Below are 20731 nucleotides of genomic sequence, written 5' to 3'. Positions count from 1 at the left end.
AGCTTGTCCGAAATGCCTCCCAGTTTCCTTCCAATACCCCCATCCCCCTGCTCCCACAAGGTTATATTCTTCATCTAGGCCTTGTCCCCACACACCTTGGTGTGCAGAGCCAGCTCTTCCTAACAGCTAGCCAAGTCGCATGACTGGTTCTAGCTTCAGCTGGGAAAGTTTCCTGTCTAGGAGTTCTAGGAGTTCCTGGCGCTCTGCCCGGTTCTGGAGAAGGGCATCTCCTTGCGCCTCCCTGCTGGTGTCCTTCGCACTCGGCCTAACTTTGTGCCCCATCTCCAGCCTAGCTGTCGGAGTTGAACCCTCCGAGAATCCACCTGCGCGTTCTTCGCTAGGCGCCGCGCGCAGCAAAAAGGGGTCCCGGAGGCGCCTCTCCTAACTCGTTATCCCCTCTAGTCTCAGGTCTGGCTGCTCCGTCGCTGGAGCCACCGCGCCAGCATCCCCCCCCCGCCCCCCCCCAAGCTGACTGGGCAGCAGGTGGCAGGGGCGGCGCCGGAGCGCGCGAGGGGAGGGGGCGCCTCGCTCTCTGGCTCGCGGTGAACTGCGCCCGCTCCCAGGCTGCCCGCGCGCTCCCGCCGCCCAGCGCCGCGCAGCGCCCCCGGCGCCCCCCGCCGGCCTCCGCCGCACCTGCAGCCCGCTCCGCGCGCCCTGCCCGCCGCCGCCGCCGCCTCGCGCTCCCAGCGCCGCGGAAGCCCCGGGCCGAGCGGCGAGTGCGCTTCGGTGGCAGACCCGTCGACACACGTCCCTGGGCCGCAGACTCTCGAGTCCCGCTCCTGCACCCTGCGTCCCCGAAGATGAATGTGAGGAGGGTGGAAAGCATCTCGGCTCAGCTGGAGGAGGCGAGCTCCACAGGCGGTAGGATGCATTGAGCATGCGAGCGGGCGCCCCTCTTCCCCTCCTTCCCTCGCAAGCTGAGACGGGGACCCCTTCCTGGGCTGGGGACGCTTGTTGCCTTTGCTGCATGAGAGACAGCCACGCAGGCGGGACTGGGAAGGGGGGGGTGGGAGCGGCGGGAATGGGGGTGCCAAGGAGAGGGGGTGCACGCGAGGTCCAGGTCGGGAAGAAGAGCTGTTTGAAGTGCGTGTGAAACTCGCCGGTGGCGGGGTCCCCTGCGATCCTGTGCCTACTTTTGCCTTCTCTGAAAATTTCCGATGTTGTTTATGCATCTGCCAGATGACTGCAGACCACACACACTTCCTTCCCCTAACACCTGGGGATAACAGAGCTGAAACAGTATTGATCCTCTCCCTCCACTTTTCCTAAATGCTCCCTAACATTTCCTCATTAAAACTCTGTATTTTTGTTCGCTGGTAACATACAGGCGGAATGTTTCTCGGGTCAGATTCTTCAGGAGGAGCGTGCGCCTTGTTTTATTGCCAGCCTCAGTTTAGTGTGTTCAGAGAAAATGGTCTTCAGTGACACCTGGAAATAATTTATATACGGTACAGCCTTGGAAAGGTACCGGGCACTCTTGTGCAGGGTGTTTGCTTTCAGAGTATCGTGTGTTCTGCGAAAGCCAGGAAAGGAGTTTAGTGGGATCCCTCGTGAAGTAGGGGATGAGACATCTCCCACCCCAAGCACCTTTGGTTGAATCGGTTTGTTTTTAGGTGGCTTCGATGTCTACAGTTTTTAGAGGAGCCAAAAATAGAATGAAGGTGGCTGCAGGAAGCAGAGACTAATAAAGAGCTGGCTATTTCCCAGATGATAGAAGATGAGGGGTCGCACATAAGGCTATGGCACAGTTTGGATTTAGAGGATGAAAAACTTGGGTTTGAGGTTGCAAGGGAAGAGATCCACATTCTACCCGTTTATATCCAGGCAAATAGAATCACTTTGGACAACTTGAGTCTGTCACTCCAATTCGGACATTGAGAAATGGACATTTTGCCTCTCTTGCCTCCCCTCTGGTAGTTAAGGTCATTGTAACTGAGAGGACACTAGTCTTACTTGAGTGTGAAATTTCTAAGAGAAAAAAGTCTTGGTCTTTTATAGGCTGGAAAAAAAAATATGACCATTACCTTTTAAACTCCCAACTTTGAGCTGTCCTGTTGTTTAGTTCCTGTTTCACTTATGGCAAGAGTTCACCGATTATGAACCAAGAATGTCTAGGGTATATTTTATGAGGGGTACTGATAAACGTTAAGAAATTGATTTGTTTTCCAGAATGGCATCTTAAGTGGAAAGGGCTGAGTAGATTGTTAAGTTTATAGGGTCTCTGTCTTTGCAGAGACCTCAGAAGAGGGTAGAGAGTTAGCTGTCCTTTTAGGATCTGTACTCATGCATGACACAGTGGTGGGGACTTGAAGATAGATCAGGAAGAGAAAGTCTGGGAAACTGGGTGGCTTACATTATTCGGCTCCTCAGTGATAACAGCTTTTTGACTGGACCTAATCTTTAATTGGCCGGATGGGGATTGAATGAGCGGGTCCAGTCTAGTCACAGTGCCACAGGTGGGCATAATCTCTGTGTGTTAGATAAAATGGGAAAAAAAAAAAAAAGATGAAGTCACATCTGGGGAGTATGATACATTAAAAAAAAACTTAGTACTATCTTTAAAATCAGCACGTGTTCATTGTTCACTTGGAGAATAGGAAGATGCTGGTTTATATCTTGGTTAAGGTGAGACCAAAAGTGAAGAGTTTTCCGGCTTGAATGGATTTGACACCTGTTTCTTGAATTGTATTCACACGTTTTTAGTTAATTGTCGTAGGAGGAGAATAAAGACTGTGATACATCCTTCTGTTCTTGTTGTTACTGTTTCAAGGTTAATATTTGAGAATGATCCACTGAATGTGGAGTCTCGATTATTTCCACCAAATATATGCTGAAGCTCAGACATAGGATGCTCTTTAATAATCCTGGGATAAGAAAAGATTGTCATTTTTAAAGGTTTGGACTCTGCCTTCCATTCTTTTTAAAACAATAGATTGTGATCTCTTGTTTCCTTTCAAATAAGTGAGACATTTGCATAACTTCTGAGGTGACCATGATGGTTTTCCCTTGAATGTATGCCTTTTGGACAGAGGTTCATAAAATGATTTAATCAGAATTTGGACATTTTAACTGGAGGACTAGACTGACAGGAATGTATGAAGATGAGAGGGAAATGAGGAATTAGAGAAGAGTGTGTGTGTGTGTGTGTGTGTGTGTGTGTGTGTGTGTTGCACGCACGAGGGCATGTGTGTATTTTATGACCTGACTCTAGGGCCAGAATACTATGAAAACCAGTTTTGCTGAGAGACAAAGGAGAAAACCACATGAAAGGAAATGTAGGAAGGATGGGAGCAGGGCTGAATTGGGCTGTTAAAACTTTATAGTCCTGTAGCTAAAAAAGTTTATTCCCTGCTCTCTTTCAGCAGGTAATGCATTTAATATGCTGATGACCACTTCCGAGTTCCTGTGGTTAAAACACTGTTCATGCTACAGAGGACAGAAAATGGACTGTTTGTAAATAAGTACATACAAATAGAAAAGGTTTCTTACAAACTGTAGTGCTCACTTTTAGCCTGCCTCTCATCAGCTTCCACGTTAAATCAAAAGCCTGCCCAGAATATAGTTTTCATGAAATTGACTATTATTATTTAGCTCCCTGGCTATGAAATCAAACATAATCCTGCTACCAGTGGAGACACAGATGGAGTTGATAATTCAACAGTATATTTGAAAGAGAATCAGAGATAAGGTCAGAGTTAAAAAAAAAAAAACCCTATGAGATTTTTCATCGGTGTCCTCAATTTGTGCCATCTAACTTAGGGATGGCATATGTTGTGTGAAGGCGTCTACAGCTAAAAGTGGGGAGGGATATGCATGTACATTTCAATTGTTGTTGGAAGAGGTCATCCAGAGGACGTGACTGTGACTACTTGTTTGATCCACCAGCTGGACCTGGGCAGTTGAAGGCTCCTTACTCCCTCCCTGCCCTTAGAATGTGTGTTCTGCCTGCCTTTCCTGTAGCAGGAGCTGTTTTCAAGGACATAGCCTTGAGTGAGAAAGGTGTTGTTGAGGCCATCTGGATGGTGTACATGAATGAGCCCTGGCAGGGCTTCTCTATCAACTTTTAAGTTTCTAGCGGGCAGGGGTGGAGATCTACTTGTCTTGTAGCCCTCAAGGCAAACCTCATATGTAAATTCCCTTGTTTATTGCATCTGCTACCTTCCAATCTGGAATCGTCTGCCTCTTTCTTCCCTGTCCTCCATGTATGGGGACCAGTTTCAGATTTCACCCAGGAAGGTCCTGAGTTTGCAAACCAGCAATACTGGAGTGAAAAATCCCTGCGATTTTGTATTGCTGTTTAATGGTTGTATGATGGCTTCGGCTTAAGTTGTGTGTTATTAAGCATAAGGCAAATCCAGATTAGTGATTCCACACAGTTACTAGTGAAAAGTCTGTGGATTCTGAGTAGCCCAAGAAAAGCTCTTCATTACATAGGCATTATCCTGTTTTCTTCATGTCGTTAAATCTCAGAAGGTACTAAGCAAATGACATGATGGAATGTTAAAATTCAACACCCTCACCCCCTCCCTTTACTGCGCTTTTTTTTCTGACCAATGCCTATGCAAAGTTTCATAAAATAAGGCTATGGGTGGTTTGGAAATTAATGAGCCATTTAATATAAAATGTGTGTGCACGATTTCTGCAGAATTGTAGACTACATAGTGGTTGAATCTTTTTTGAAGATATATTTCTGGGCTTAAAGTATATGGTCCTTCTTACTCTTTTTTTTGGTCCTTTTATTTGTTTTCCTTTTCCTCACTGGTTTTCTAGAACATGTGGATAATATTGCTTTTCAATATTTCATAGCAGAGTGTGCTTGTTTACTTAATAGCCTCCCTTTTTATTCCAAGCAGACTAAAGTGTGGGGGGGGGGGGGAGGGAGAGACAGAGAGAGAGAGGAGGGAGGGAAGGAATAAGGATGGGAGAATGTGTACATTTTGTTCAGTGGGTCCGTACCATCCTTAAAAGTGTTTTAAGGTTATATAAGTACACCTGTCACTACAAATTTATTCACCCTTGGGCGTTGAATCACTTCTGTATTAAAAAAAAAAAAAAGACAACTTTTCATTTGGTTAAAGGTCCTGATGGTCTTAATTTACATCACTCCAAACTCACAGTGATGCTTCATGCTATTTATCAACACTCCTTAAAAAACCATGAACTTCGTGAGAGCAGAGCTGTTGTGTTCTGCCCACTGTGTATCCCCAGAATCTAGCACAAAGCCTGACGTGTTAGATTTGCTCAACAACAGATATTTGTTGAATGAAGTCTCCCTTGGATTTGGTGACTGTGTTATTCTGGTTCCTCCTACTCCTCTCAGATCTCTTTTTCTGACCCCTTTTCTTTCTTTGTACTTTTTATGCAACTTTTCACACACTTCTGTCTCAGCTATCTTCTCTGTCTACATTCTCTGCTGAAACAAACTGTGGTTTTGGTGCATCTTTGATACCGAAGTCTCCTTAATCTGTGGTTCTGGCCTGATCCCTTTCCAGTTCATTTCCACGCTGTGCTGGTCAGAGCTATTAGCAAATTTCACCAGCACCTCAAAGTCAGTATGTTAGAAAAGACCTATTGTCTCTTCAAAGAACAGTTGATTTTCAAAATTTTGTTAATGGTAGCATCATTTTTTGAAGCCTACAGTTTATTAAAAAAAAAACAAAGCATTGAATTGTCTATGGTATTTAATCATTTCCTCCCCCTCCTTTCCATGTGGAATCAGTCACCAAGCCCTACTGATGCTTTTCTAGCTTTATGTCTAGCTCCCTCTCCAGTTCCCATCACGCACACAAGGTTATGTGCTTATCATTTCCCAGACTATCATGGTTGCCGCCTATTTGTGCTAAGTGCCTCCCCACTCGAAACCAACCACATTCACTAAAAACTGACTTGAGTCAGATCATTCACCCGTGCAAAATCTTTTAATGTCTTCCTATGACTTATAGAACTAAAAATACTTTTTCTAGCTTAGTAGTCCCAGCTCCCCCGGTATGTTGACAGTCTTCCATCCCAACACTGTCTTCCATGACTCTACCTTGACCTGCTAAACTGGACTAATCACTAGTCCCCACACATATCTCAAGTTGTACCTACTGTTTAGAATGAACTTTCTGCCTGAACATTGCCCACTGAACATTGTTATATGTTTAACACTAAACGCATCCTTCAAGACACATTGCAAATGCAGTGTCTTCCTTGTGCAGCCTTACTGAATTTCTCCCTGCCTCTTCCTCAGAGAATTCTGCTTTGAATTTTCCTAGGTCATTTTTCCTTTATTTTGACCTATATCTGAATGACAAGACAGAATAAACTATGCATGTATGTCTCATTGGCAGCTATTATATGGTAAACCCTTGATGGTGAATATCATACAGGAAATACCCATTTTTGTGCACCTAGTAAGTACTGGCACAGTGATTCACAAAAGTTGCTTAAGACACAGTTAGTGGATTTAAACTGTGTTGCCCGGTGATAGATCCAGTAAAGACCCCAAGTTATCGATTGCTTGTTAAGCTGTCTACTGGAAAGTGACATTCTTTTTGGGTTGTCTGTCTTTTCCATTCATTGGGCCAGGTCTCTACAGATAGTTATAGGGCACCAAAATAGTACCTGTCTGCACTGTGCATGCTCTTGCATCCATAATGCATTGCTATGAGAGTTTGTGTTTCCAAAGAAGGGCTTAATAAATACTCAGTGTTTTCTGTGTATTTAGAGCAATAGTCAGTGTTGTCTTTGGATGTTGTTGCCGTGACTCTCTTTTATCCTTTATACCTTCCAGGCCTACCACCTCTAGGATCAGTAGTCCGAGGAGCCCCCAGTGAGTAGTTATCACTCCTTTGGTTCCCCTACAAGTAAGAGCTAAGATCGTGAATTAAGTATTCCCTTTGAATCGTGATTGTAACGGTCTATAGTCTGAGTTCATGCTCCAGAGAGCGGCCCTTCCTAAAGCTTCCAGGCCCCAGAGCCTGAATGGCTATACCACCACATCTACCAACATTATTCTCCTCTTGGCTATCATCCTCATCAGGTGGTGAATCTTTTCATTATAGCAGTGACTGTGCTATAAAAATAAAAAAACAAAAACAGAAATATCATTCAATGTCTACCTGTCCATTTCGTCAGGTGCATTTTCTTTCATATCAGATTTCACAGAGAGAATCAGGCTGCACTGGAAGTGGATCCCATGGCAGGGCTGAAAAGAGACGGGGTTCAGCTCTTTTCCTCTCCCCTCTGTGGATGTCTCCCTCTCTTTGTTCAGTCAGTGCACTGTGGGCAGCTCTAGATGTGTGTATATGCACATGGCATTAGGAATTCTGAAAAAAGAGGCACACACTGTTTAATCACAGAAGTTCTCCACATGCTCTGCCAATCGAAGGAATAATTTGAACAGAGATACAAGTACAGAATTTGCCGTATTGAGCAATTGGCCTTCATGCTCATGTTATGGGCTGATTTTTTTCCTTCTGAACAAACACAGCCAGTGTGGCTGAATGGCTCTCCCATTGGAAATGCCCTTTTGGATATATTTAAATACCCTTTGGATATATTATTGACCTTTTAGAAACTTCTCTTCCCCAATTACTTATTTAGGTAAAAACAAGTAGTCAACCCATTTTGCAACAACAGTCTGTAACTTTTTGGTTTCCTGAAATTTGGATTGGCTTAGGGAAAGGTCCCTTCATGTACTCAGGCAGAATCTTCTCATGAATAGTGAATGAAAAGTCTTTAGGGAATTAGAACTGGCATTTTTTATAGGTCTTTAAAAAGGTTTTGGAGGAAAAATAGACTTTCATCTTTAGACATCAACAGTTAATATTTTGAAGGATCTTTTGAGCAAAGCAGTATATTTAAAAATGACATTATCTGCAGCCCAAATGGGAATCAGAATCAGTTTTGACTGATATAGTAATACCACAATATTTATGACTATGCACCCCCTCTCACATCTTCATCATGATATTGTCTGTGCATTGTATTACAGATGCTGAGGTGTCCCCAGGAATGTCCCCCCAATATGCTTATTATTTTTTAATAAGAGAACATAGGACTTCCAAACGCCTTCATGAGTTTCATAATAAAATTGGGTGAAAAGAACACATGTAACTATTAAACTGATCGACCTCCCAGAATGGGTATTCTGCCAGGGGCTTTATTTTCAGTTGTAACTTTTTGTACTTTGTTCCATTAGACTACCATAAGAAACTCCTTACAAAAAAATGGTCTTGCCAGACCATTTTTCCATGTTTTGTATATGGTACATGCTCCAAGAGAAGTGTTTCATGAAAAAAGTATCTTCTTTTGTGTTCATACTTAAGGTGGAAGTAAACTCTTGTACCCCAGCATCTCATCCCAGTGGAAGAGGGTTCTCAGGACTTGTTGCTTTTGCAGAGAATTTGACACAAAACAAAATAATATAGAACTAATAGACATTTCGGAAATAACCCTGCAAAGCCAGTCCCAAGAACAAATTTAACTTGGAGGGTGGCTTAATTGAGAAAAATTTTAATTTAATTTGGAAAGGTAAGAGCATGTAAAATAGCCATTGAGTATAATGTCATTGTTCCTCTTTCTCCATTTATGAAATGCTGGTAATCATTTCCACTCCTAGACTACAGGAATGGATTCTGTAATGATGACATGAGTTTAATTCAGCAAATATTTACAAAGAAACTTCTTGGTGCAGGGATTAATGAGATGTGGAGTTGGCATTCAGAAAGGTTACTGTTTATTCAAGAGATATTTACGGAGTAGGTACCAGGTGTGTATAGCTGAGTAAGGGAGAAAAGAAATGACTAAACATGTGTATTTTAAAATGTTCAATGCTATAACAGAAGTAAGGATGAAGTGAGATGGGTGTTGAAAAGCAAGATTCCATCCAGTTGGCATAGATGCCATTCCTTTCATATGGATACAGTGAAGGCAAACAGTGATTTTGAACTTGACCTTTCTTTCTCTGGGGTCTTACAGAATAAAGCTATTAAAAGAATGGGGCTCAAAATTCTGTATTCATTCTGTTGCCCGGCTTCTTCCTGTCTTCTGTTTTCCATCTGTAATATGGGTTTATTTGTCAACCACTTAAAGACATGATACCTAAGCCATTTTAAAGGTTTTTAAAAGGTGTGATGTTGGGAGTCTATGAAGAAGTGTACTTTTTGTTATAATACAAATATGATTTTGAAGCTTGGTGAGTACAAAATGAGTAATAACTTCTGTTTAAAGATGGTCATAAAGGAATTGAAAATTCCCAGCTCTCTGATTGCCAGTTTAAATAATGTCCTGGTAACGGCAGAGGCATTTCAAATTAGTGTCAAATTTTTAAAATCAAGGAGACTGTCACTCTAATTTTTAAATGTAATTCTGTAACATCAATCGTTTATCATAAGCATCTTGTACCTGACCTAATGTTGTGAGTACTTGTGAAAGTCTGATCTGCTAGACCTTTCTTCCATTTTGTCCAGCGATTCTTTAATCACTCTTTCCATACTCTATTTCCCCAAACTCCCTTTAATTGGAAACCACATCTCTCCCCACTGAGATGCACAGTATCATTGCAATCTGTTCCCCGTTCCCTCTCCTCTCAAGGTCCAGTTTCATCATTGTTTCCTGCCGAAGCTGTGATCAGAGGGTTAGTGCAGGCTCTGAAACACAGGTGCCTTACATTAATTTGAAGGTGGTGAGGAGGGAACCTTGGGGAACAAGTATGAAATCCTGAGCATTCAGAACCAGGTATTGAGAAACACGGCAAAAGAAAGATGGACCCTGCAGAATACAGCAGTACACAGGGGCACAGAGTGAGCGAATACTTCTGCCATGTCTTGATGGAATAAACTCCGTTTTTGATGGAGGTATTGTTAGATACTTTTAAGAAGGCAAAAAGTCTAAACTGCAAAGCTGACAAGTACTACTGGCCCTTCTGATGTGATTTAAGTACCAGATTTGCAGCTGAACCCTATAAAACCTTCCTGGTTAAAGTTGTGGATGTAGGTGCCAAATGAAAATTAGTCATTAAAATAACTTTCAAAATTGTTCAGCTCGCAGGATACGTACCAACAGTGCAGAAACTACAAACACTAACTGGGGAAGATTGAACGACATACAGATGTAATTTGTCAGAAACATTGCAATTTAAAACACAGTTACATTTATTTTTGGATCCCTGAGCATGAGATTGTGGCTTTTCATAAATATATTAGAATTGAATTTCAGATCTCAAGCGGTGACAGTTATAACTTCAGTCTTAATGCAATTTGTTTTGATGGTTTTATAAATAGTTTTGAGGATGTTATTCAACAATCATCCATCTAAAACATGTTTAACAGTTACCTACTGTAGGAGAGACACTGCTGGTAAATATTTCAGAATATAAGAAGGCATATTAGCTGTTGAAGGTACAGGAATTAAGCGTTTAAATCCTATCTTCTGTCTCTGCCCTAGAATTCTACTTGAGCTGAACGGTGTAATGATTGGGTAGAGCACATTAGGTTACCTCATTGTCAAAGGCACTTGCTAAATACCTTCACAGGACCCCAGTGTATGTCCTTGATGGAGGATATTGGCATGTCCTTGTCTATTATGAAACAATAAGCTGAAGGAGCACAGAGTAGACCTTCCATGATCACAGGGTTTGTTATTAAGTGATATTGGTTTCAGAGTCACTTGAAATACAGAACAAGCATTACACAGAAAAACAGCATTAACCCATAGACTGGGTAATATCACTACTCTCTGTATCAGTAGGGGATTCTCCAAATGTGAGGCAATTTATTCTTTTGTAAAACATATACCGGGCATCTGTTATTTGTCAAGCATTGTTCTGAGTACTAGAAACATATATTAACATCTATTATTTGTCCAGTATTGTTGTAAGTGCTAGAATACAGAGATTAAAACATCCCATGGGGGATGCTGAGTCCAAGAGCCTGACATGTAGGATGGTAATTAGCATGTGCCAAGTCCTGTGATAGCATCCAGTATTGAGTGCTTTGGAAACACAGATATGAGTCACTCATGCAGGCTGGGAAGGATCAAAGGATGCTCCCTAGCCTTGATGGGGCAGAAGGATGAGAATGAGTTTTCCAGGAAAAGGCAGCAAGTGGAGTGATGGATGCTTTGGGTGGGGAGAGCTCTGATTCTAAGGCTGGTCCTAAGAGAACATGTGCTACAGTCAGGGAACAGAGAGAAGTTCTGTGGGTTGCAGTTAAGCTGGGGAGAAGAAGGGAACAGTGAAATGGAAGCTGGAGAAGGAGGCAGGGTCAGGACATGGAGGCAGTGGGGACTACTGATAAATTCCAGTCAAGAGCACAGGGTGATCTCAGTCACACGTTGGGAAGATAACTGCAGTGGTTGACAAATGGCCACAACTGGGTGAAAGGGCAGTCAAGCATACTGGCTAAGGTGGGATAGCAGCTGAGGCGTCTTGAACATAGTAAAGCAGCAGTGTGATCCGGTGAGGACTGGAAGGTACCGGTGAGTAAAATAGAGGACAAGACCAGCAGGAGCTGATGACAGGTGGGAATTGGGATTGGAGGAGAAAGAGGAGCTTGGGAGAGCTAGATTTCTGGGTTGGGTAGCTGGTGGGTGGCATATATTTACCAAGATGAGAGATACAGGGGAGGTTTTGTTTGAAAGGAAGTGAAATCAGTTTGGGGACTATGAAATTTAAGGCCGCCTTTAAGGATGACTTCCTCCTTCAAAATGGAGATGTCCAGTAGTTACTGGGCTATCTGGTTCTGGAACATGAGAGTGAGATGGGATTATGCAGACAGTGGGGAGCCAGTTGAATTTAGTGAGGAGCGACAGAATGAAGCACATTAGTTTTGCATAGCTGTGTAGGATGCGTCATCGACAAGGATGTCATTAGGAGGCTGTTGCATTAGTCCAGGAAAGAGAAAACATTTGCACATACTTGAAGTGGGAATGTGGAAGAGTTGCACAAACTTAAGGAAATGGGAAGGAGATAGATGGGGATGGGTACCTCGTGGTGCCATGATGAGAAGCAAGGAACACAGGAGGAAAACAGGTTTTGGAGGGAAGATAACATGTTCACTTTTAGAAATATTGATATCAACTGGGAAAGAATCCAGGCCAACTGTCCCGAAGGCAGTTGGAAATGTGGCGTTCAAGTTTAATTGATTTCAGAGAAGCGTGCATTTATTGAGCATCTAGTGCTATGATGGGTATTTGGAATAGAGAGATGAATGAGGCATGGCCCTACTTCCAAGAAGCTGGCCAGAAAACTAAGCTTGGGACTCATGTGCGGGAGTCCATTGCAGAGAGCAAAGGTAATTGAAGATATGACCCTGGATAGGAGGCAGAGTCTAGGATTAGTACCATGAAGAATATGGGTGAGAGATGGATGTAAAACCCGGGAACTGTGTCCCAGCTGGAGAAGAAATGAGAGAGGAGAATGTCATGGAGGTCAGTGCCTGGCACATAGATGGTCCATGCTTGCCAACAAATGGGGAATACAAGAATTTCAAAAAGCCACAGGTAGTTTACAGAGTGAACTGTTACAGAACATAAATGGTGGATGAAGAATGGGGTCTCAGAATTAGATTCTGGAGTCAGAAGTAGGATTCAGATGCTGTGTCTGTTCCTGTGTGACCTTAGGAAGCCACACGGCCTCTCTGTAACTTAGTTTCTTTATATGTACCTGGAATATTCTTGCCCCATTTACGCCACTGGCTTTCATCTTCACTTATTCAGATCTCCATTAAAATATTACTTCTCTGATGACTTCATCTAATATAACAGCTCACCTCTATCTCCTTAGCCCTTACCTTCTTTTACTTTCATTCATAGCTTTTATATAATCCTTCAAAGAAAAAAAAAATGTATGGACTAGGCTCCTGTACTAGAATATTGTTTATATATTATAATGTTTGCATATGTATCTATATCTTGTATATATTTAGTTTTTACTATTCCCTTATTAAAATTCACTGAAATGTGTGCTGAGTGGTAAATCAATGAAGAGAATCCAATTTGACAGATTGTACTAGGGATGAACTGAACTAATGTGTATAAAGGGCTCAGTGCAGTGCCTGAAAAATAGTTAGCGCCTGATCAATATGGGCTTATTTAATTATTTTGGCTTGAGAAAAAGTTATTTTAATCTTGAGGATGGGAAGTCAGGAGGGTGGTGAGACCAGGAACACATGGGAAGTTCTGGAAGGAGTGGGTTTTGAACATGGAGCACTTGCTCTCTGGAAGGGGTAATCTTGTCCTCTGATGCAGGAGGCAGGGGAGGCCACACTGGCGTGATCTGCTGGGGAACACCCTACAGAGGGGCTGTGCTGTGAGCTGGGCATTGGATGACCAGTGAGGGTTAGGTTGCCAGGGGACATTTGATAGGTGGCAGGAAGGGATTTGTGGGGACAGCAGTTTGACTGGAGTAGATGGTTGTCTGAGAAGTGCCGAGGCTGAGAAATGAGATTAGGGAGAGTCTCAGAAATGTGAATTTGATTCAGCAGGCAAGAATTCAAGATTTCGCCAAAAGATGGCACAGTGAAAGTGACACCCTAGGAAGATTTGTCTTGCCCTGCTCTACAGGAAAGAGTAAGGAAGGGGGAGTGTTCAGGTTGAAAGGTCAGTTGAGGAAATCTTGCATTTGCCCAGACTTTAGTAGGATTGGCCAATTTTGTAGAGGTGTTGACAGAGAAGAAAATGAGTTTCGCAGATTCTTGGGGAATCCTGAATGGTCTTTGAACCATCTTTAGTTCTGTCTGATCTTTGATTGGTCTCTGATGGTCTTTGATTGAATGGGGGCACGAAGTTAGGTGGGAGATCAGAGAAGAAAAAGCAGAGTCAGGCATGTACTCCTAAGCAGGCTGTATACTCAAACTTTGGTGACTGAATAAAGTCCTTTGCTTATGGTGCTAGGAAGTCATTATCCAGAAGACAGAAGAAGAAGGAGAAAGAGAGAGAGGGTGAGAGGGAGGAAAGTGTTTGTATGTAGGGTCAAAAGTTCAACTTATTTGGGGTTCTGGAGGGATATCTTGGTAAGACGGATACCAGGTAGTTTTAAAAATCCTTTTTATTGATAAGTACATTCAAGCTCAAAGGGGTTAAGCAACTTGCCCAAAGTCACACAGCTAGTGATCAGGATAGTTGAGATATTACCAAGGCAATATTAATTGATACACAGCCTGTACTCTATACTCTTTTCTCTCTCCTGCCTGGGCAGGGCACTCTGGGTTGACCTGATATGGTCCTAGGAGGGCTGGGCTCAGCTCAGCAGAAACTATGCCTATTATCCAGTTAGATGGTAAATGGGGTAAAGGACAGATGACCTGAAAAATCTCCCTGCGGATTTCTAGATCCTATGCAAGGTAAAGATCCAAAGCCAGTGCCCAGTCCTGGTGATCCTGTATGGGAAGAGGGAGCCTTGATAGCCGACCTTGTGGGTTGGGGAAAAGAACCATTGGTACTTGAGGAGTTTGAACGTTGATGAAAGTAACCTGCAGGGCCTCTCTGAGCCTGAGCTGAAGGGCTGGCGGAAGTGACTCACGTAGGCAAGCTGGCTCCAGGTAAGGGTCTGGGGAAGATGAGGATTGAAAGTGCAGCGCGCAGGGGAGCCTTCATTGAAGGATGTATATTATCGCAAAGACACGATTTTGATTCAGAGTGTTCTCCTTGCCTCACTGCATTCCTTCCCCTTCCGCCACTGCTTGGTCCTGCATCCACATCGTCCAACCCAGTCTGTGGACACAGGGCACAGGCAGCCTTGCTGAGACTAACCGACTGAGAATATATAACATTACTGCAAGCAGTGAACTCCAGCCATCCTCCTTCCTGTCAGAATAAGTCGTGAATCCTTTTAACACTGTTCCTTAATGAATGCAGTTTTCGTTAATTGTTTGGTGTCTGCCAACCCAGAGTAAGGAGACCGTGCACAATTTCAGGACCCACAGGGACACTCAAATATTTGTTGACCAATGGATGGCGAAATGTCTTCAAATATTGTTGTATTGTTGTAACCATTAGGTAAGCCTTATAATTCTGCCATCGTGGAATGCCATAAGCAAACGCTTAGGGAATTCAAAGAAAGTCTTTTTCTCTGGGTCTCAAGGTACATTTCACTCAACTTCACTCCAGTCAACACATTTGTTGAATATGTATTATAAATCAAACATTGTTCTGGGTGCTTGGGGGATACAAGTGCCTTCTCTGTCCTCACAGATGGCTAGCAAGGAAGAAAGACCTTCAACAGTACATTAGCAGCATGCTGAGAATATTAGAACAATGAGCAAAGAATGCTATAGGAACATATGGGGAAAAATTGAATGTGTTTTAGGAGTCAGAAAATAACTCCTTCAAAAAGTAGAAATTAATCTGACATCTGAATGACACCTAAAGACGGACAGACGCAGGAGTCAAGAATATTCTTGAAGACCCGAAGAAAATCTGAAAATAGAAAAGGGCAAAAGATAGTGCTGAAGAGGCAGACAGGGCCAGATGGTTGAGAATTTGAGGTTTTTATTAAGGATTTGAACTTTATCCTATGGCAATGAGAAGTAATTGGAGGTTTTAAGCAGGGGAACAAGTTAACCAAATAGCCACATCATATCTGGCTGTGGTCCCTACACTCAGCAAAAAGCATAGGGCAGTTATGCTAATTACCACCAAACCATTGGTCATGGCCTTTGAACTGCTTGCTTTTGTGGGATCTGGAATTATTTTCTTCTGTACTTTTTTTTTCCTCATTTACCTTGTCCGCATTGCCTAACCTCGCAAATATGACTTTGGTCTGTTATTTAAAACTCCTTGCTAGCCTTTTGGTGTCTAGAACGTGGCAGTCTCCAAAGTGTTTTGCCTTGTATCCCCATCTGTAAAATATTTTGAGTGTACACCTCCATTTTTATCGATCTAATCATAAATTATACACATGTACTTTAGAAGTGTGTGTCCTAATTATTAGTAAAGCTTAAATGCTTTCTTCGATAATCATGCTAGAAAGTAATATGAAATTCAAAAGGTTGGATCCCCATGACCTCTTGTGCAAGCATTTCTATTCATCTTTGACCAGTGTAAAGAGGGAAGTCTAACATAGTAGATTCTAGAGCCTAGAACAAAGCAGTGCATGGCAAATAACTGTCACATGGCAATGTGCACGGTGAAGTTTTATCAACAGTTAGCTTCTATATAGTTGTGTGTTCACTTCTAGAAATACCAAGTGTTAAATGATGCTTGCCATGCTGTTATTCATGATTCATCTTTCCTCATTGTTCCAGGCCATTTGCGTCTGTTCCCATCACAACTTAGAGTTCTTTGCATTCTTCAGTCTCTGTCTTGATTGGTCTCTGGCATACTCGTTCTGCATTCTGAGTTTCATGCATGATAGATGTATCAATTCCAGAGAAACCTCAGTCTCTGTATACAAATACTCAAATACGTACATGAGACATACGTGAGCTAGTGCCCCATAAACTTGAAAAGGTATGCAGTATAGGCGAACAGCACTAACGTCTGGGCGTTCTCTTCACAGCCACAGAGAGCTCATCTGTTGTTCTTTCTATTTCGTGAACCCATGCGGTGTGGGTCTGACTCCTGCTGATTTGTGGGGAACCTGCGTCGACATTGTCTACCTAACTGTGATGCGTAATCACATACCCTCTTGTGGAAAGGTTTCTGCCAGCCTTCATGAGAAGGGATAGTTTTATCAAAAAAGACTGAGGCTTGAGTATTTAAAGATCCTATAGTTTGTGCATATTTCAGTGCCTGGCACTTAGGGAATTGCAGTGGAGTGAAGGAAGAGCTCGGCTTGAGGTGATGAGCTAGGATGACACACAAAAGCCACTGTGGTAATATGCGTTAACGTTCTGATTTCATGATGGCCTTACTGATGAGTGAAACAAACCTCTCCAGGGGCGCCTGGGTGGCTCAGTTGGTTGAGCATCTGACTTTGGCTCAGGTCATGATCTCGCGGGTCATGAGTTTGAGCCCCGCGTCGGGTTCGCTGCTGTCAGCGCAGAGCCTGCTTCAGATCCTCGGTCCCCTTCTCTCTGCCCCTACCCCCATGTGCTCTCTGAAAAAAAAAAAAAATTAAAAAAAGGTTTTAAACAAACCTTTCCAAGTCACACCTTAAAATATATGGATGGCAGTTCCGTCCTGTGGAATTTAGACTCCATCAACATAGATGTTGTCTTGTTCGCTGTGTATCCTGCATACCTTGAACAGAGCCTTCCAATAGCAGAGCTCTCCAATATTTGCTGAATGAATAAGCCATCACAAAAGCCTGTCTCCTGCTTGCTGTCCGCTGGGAGAGGGGAGCATGTCGCTCTGAGATCACTGTGATTTTAGTGCTAAAATAGAGGCACAAAGTCCTGGGGAAGAAAAGTTGCAGGAATAGCTACCTGCCAAGAGAAATTAAGGAACCCTTAAGGAAAATAGCATCTCACTGAGATGTTGAAGTGTGTCGAGGTTTATTCCGTGGATGAGAGAGAACAGGATTCCAAGGTCGTAGAAACAGTCTGTGCCAAGACTCAGATTTATGTGAAAACTCAACCCACATTCAGGGAATAGTGAGAAAGTCCATGTGGACTGCATATTGGCAGTGTGGGGAGATGTATCCACAAGTAAGTCTGGAAGGGTAGATGGTGGTAGATTGTTTCAGATACCTGCGCATAGGACTGAAGGGTTTAAATTAAAATCTGCAGGTAGTGGGGAGCTATTGAAGGATGTTGAGCAAGGGAATGGCAATTATTTGTGTTTCGGAAGGAAATGATGGAGGTAATTCATAGAAGTCAAGGGGACTCCTTGGAAAAGTAGTGCAGACAATGTGGCACGAGAGATCTGAATGAAAGCAGTGTGACAAGTGTAGGGGAGGCGTTAGGCTTAAGAGATGTATGGCAGTTAACATCGACAAGTCACTAAGCACTGGAATGAGGCAGGAAAAGAGGTGCTTGAAAAAAGGTCCACGTGTCTAGCTGTACCCTTCAGTGAGAATTCTGGACGATACGGCTGCTTTGGGACCTGAGGGTGAGGTACTGGTGAGGAATGTAGGAAAAAGCTAGCTGGCAGCTGAAGGTGTGCATCAAGATCTCAGGAGGGACTAGCATACAGATTTAGAAGCCAGTGCGTTTCAGGTAAAGCCATGAGAACAAGGGAGGTCACTTGGGGGAGAGCAGAGCTCAGAATGGAATCCTAGGAGGCACACTAACGTTAAGCGGCTGCACCAGGGAGAAGGCACAAGTGAAGGGGTCAAAGGTGGACCACGTGGGAAGGTAAAAGGAATGACAGCCAAGAGTAGTACTGTGGATGCCAAGGGAAGGAAACTTTTCCAGCACTTGGTCAATTATCTTAAGTGCTTTGCATGGTTAAGTAAAATGAGAACTGAAATGATTTGGTGATTAGGAGGTTGGAGCGATTTCATGGGGCTGAAGCCAGACTGCCATGGGTTGGGGTGTGAGTGAGGAAACACAAGCAACTCTTGCACGAAGTTGAGTTGTGAAGGAAAGGGGGTGGATAGGGTAGTTGCTGGAGGGACTAACTTCTGTCAAACAGAAGACACTGGGCATGGACCTTGGGGAGTGGAGAGCAATGGTCTGAAAACACCAGAGAGAATCGTTTTTCTGTTTATCACCATTGTATTTGTATATACCATGTAAAACACTTCCTGTGCTGCAATGCAATTTTCTATTTAAATTTGAATAGACTTATAAAAATATACTACTTATAAAAATATGGAAGAGTATAGAGAATCATAAGCACCGGAGGATTTTCTACCCCAAATTGAGAGTTGATAATTTTACAAAATATTTGCTTCCAACCTTTTTTTTACATAAAAGCAATAAAATGCTAACAATAGGGTTGGCAGCCATTTTGCCTCCTTCCATGTTCCCTTTCCTGTCTCTTTTCCCCTGCTTTAACAACCACTACTATGAATTTGGGGTGTATCCTTTCAATCCATTTCAACATCGTTCTGTCTGCACAGGTGGGTATGCATGAAGAGTATGTCATATGTTTTATGCATGCCTTAGTCCACTCAGCCTGCCATAAGAAAATGCCCCAGACTGGGTCACCTATAAAAAACAGGAATTTATTGCTCACACTTCCGGAGGCAGGAAGTCCAAGATCAGAGTGCCAGCATGTTTTGCTTTGTTTTTTAACACTTACTTCTTTTTGAGAGACATAGAGTGCCAACAGGGAAGGGGCAGAGAGAGAGGGAGACACAGGATCTGAAGCAGGCTCCAGGCTCTGAGCTGTCAGCACAGAGCCCAATGTGGGCCTCGAACCCATGAACCATGAGATCATGACCTGAGCTGAAGTTGGACACTTAACTGACTGAGCCACCCAGGTGCCCCAACCAGCATGTTAGGTGAGGGCCCCTCACCTGAGTCACAGACTCTCATTGTGTGCTCTCTTGGTGGAAGTGGCAGGGGAGCTCTCTGGGATCTCTCCTATAAAAGCATTCATCCCACTCATGCAGACTCCCCTCTCATGACCTAATCACTTCTCAAGGACCTCACTTTCTAGAACCATCACCTTTGGGGGCTAGGATTTCAACATATTAATTTTGGGGGACACAGACTTCAGACTGTAGCAATGCATGCATTTGGAAATTTATACAAATAGTGTGTCTTAAGATTTTTTCACTTAATACTATGTCTTAGAGATCTAGCTGTATTGATATAGGTCACTCTTCCAAAGTGCTGAATGTTGTTTGTGCAATATTTGATTGCCTGTTGGTTTCCCCTAAGAGACTGAGTAGTCTTGGTCCAGGGATGGTTGGTTGTTCATATTTGTATCATCAATGCCCAGATATTTATTGACTAAATGAATAAGTAGGCAGGTATACAGGTGGAACTTGGGAAGAAGTATGGGAAGGGTAATGAGGCTCTTCTGTGAAACAGCAGGGAACAAGTTAGGTTTTGAGGAGACGTCATGCTCAACATGATCATAGTCTGTGAAACAGAATGTCATTTTCTGAGAAGACGGTGGGGGGATAAGAGTTTGAGCATCATGGTATAGATTTATAACTTTATTTATTTTTTAATGTTTTTAGTGCTTATTTATTTTTGAGAGAGAGAGAGAGAGAGAGAGAGAGAGAGAGAGAGACAGAGCATGAGCAGGGGAGGGCCAGAGAGAGAGGGAGACACAGAATCTGAAACAGGCTCCAGGCTCTGAGTTGTCAGCACAGAGCCTGACACAGGGCTTGAACTCGGGAATGGTGAGATCATGACCTAGACTGAAGTCAGACACTTAACTAACTAAGCCACCCAGGCGTGCCTAGATTTATAACTTTTAACTTAATCGGGGAGAAGATTATCCCACGCAGTTACTATTTCTATAAGAGTTACAGACTTTAGACTCTTCGTTTTGGATTTATGAATGACCAGAGCTAGAAAACACTATTTAACTTCTGAAATACTGATTTTTTTTTTTTTTTTTTGCCCAAATCCCTCTTTCCTAATTTATATGTTCCTTTAGCATTGGGTGGAGATGGTTCATTCTTTATACAGTATTTCGTGATTTAAATCAGTCTTAAGGTTTTGGAAAGCATTCATCTACTTGTCACTTGGACTCTTACTACAGATATGTTTTATGTTGGATGTGACGAAGTGAGCCATTTTATGTGGTTTAATCTCTTTTGTATCTTAATAATCCACCATGGCTTACATTCAAGGCCATTTTTAAGTTTCACAGTGTGTGTCTGAATATTGTGTGGCCTTCCAGAAGTGTCCAAGGGCTCCAAAACACGTTTCAGGGGCTTAGGTCTTTCTAGGCCAACCTG

The 20731-nt window shown here is 43.0% G+C and overlaps 1 protein-coding gene across 2 annotated transcripts in view; it reads left to right on the top strand.

Moving 5' to 3' along the window:
- Window positions 1-526: 526 nt before the first annotated feature.
- KCNIP4 (potassium voltage-gated channel interacting protein 4) overlaps window positions 527-20731 on the top strand; it is a 1157282-nt gene continuing 1137077 nt past the window's right edge. For both annotated transcript variants that reach the window (XM_060655342.3, XM_081795498.1), the window contains exon 1: window positions 527-861. In XM_060655342.3, the coding sequence (XP_060511325.1) occupies window positions 801-861 (61 nt within the window). In that variant the 5' untranslated portion in view covers window positions 527-800. The remainder of the gene's footprint in view (window positions 862-20731) is intronic.

This window comes from Panthera onca, chromosome B1 (assembly GCF_046562875.1).
Source record: "Panthera onca isolate mPanOnc1 chromosome B1, mPanOnc1 haplotype 2, whole genome shotgun sequence".
Lineage (NCBI taxonomy): Eukaryota > Metazoa > Chordata > Mammalia > Carnivora > Felidae > Panthera > Panthera onca.
Note: the sequence above shows the minus strand (reverse complement) of the source record. Positions and strands in the feature narration are given on the sequence as shown.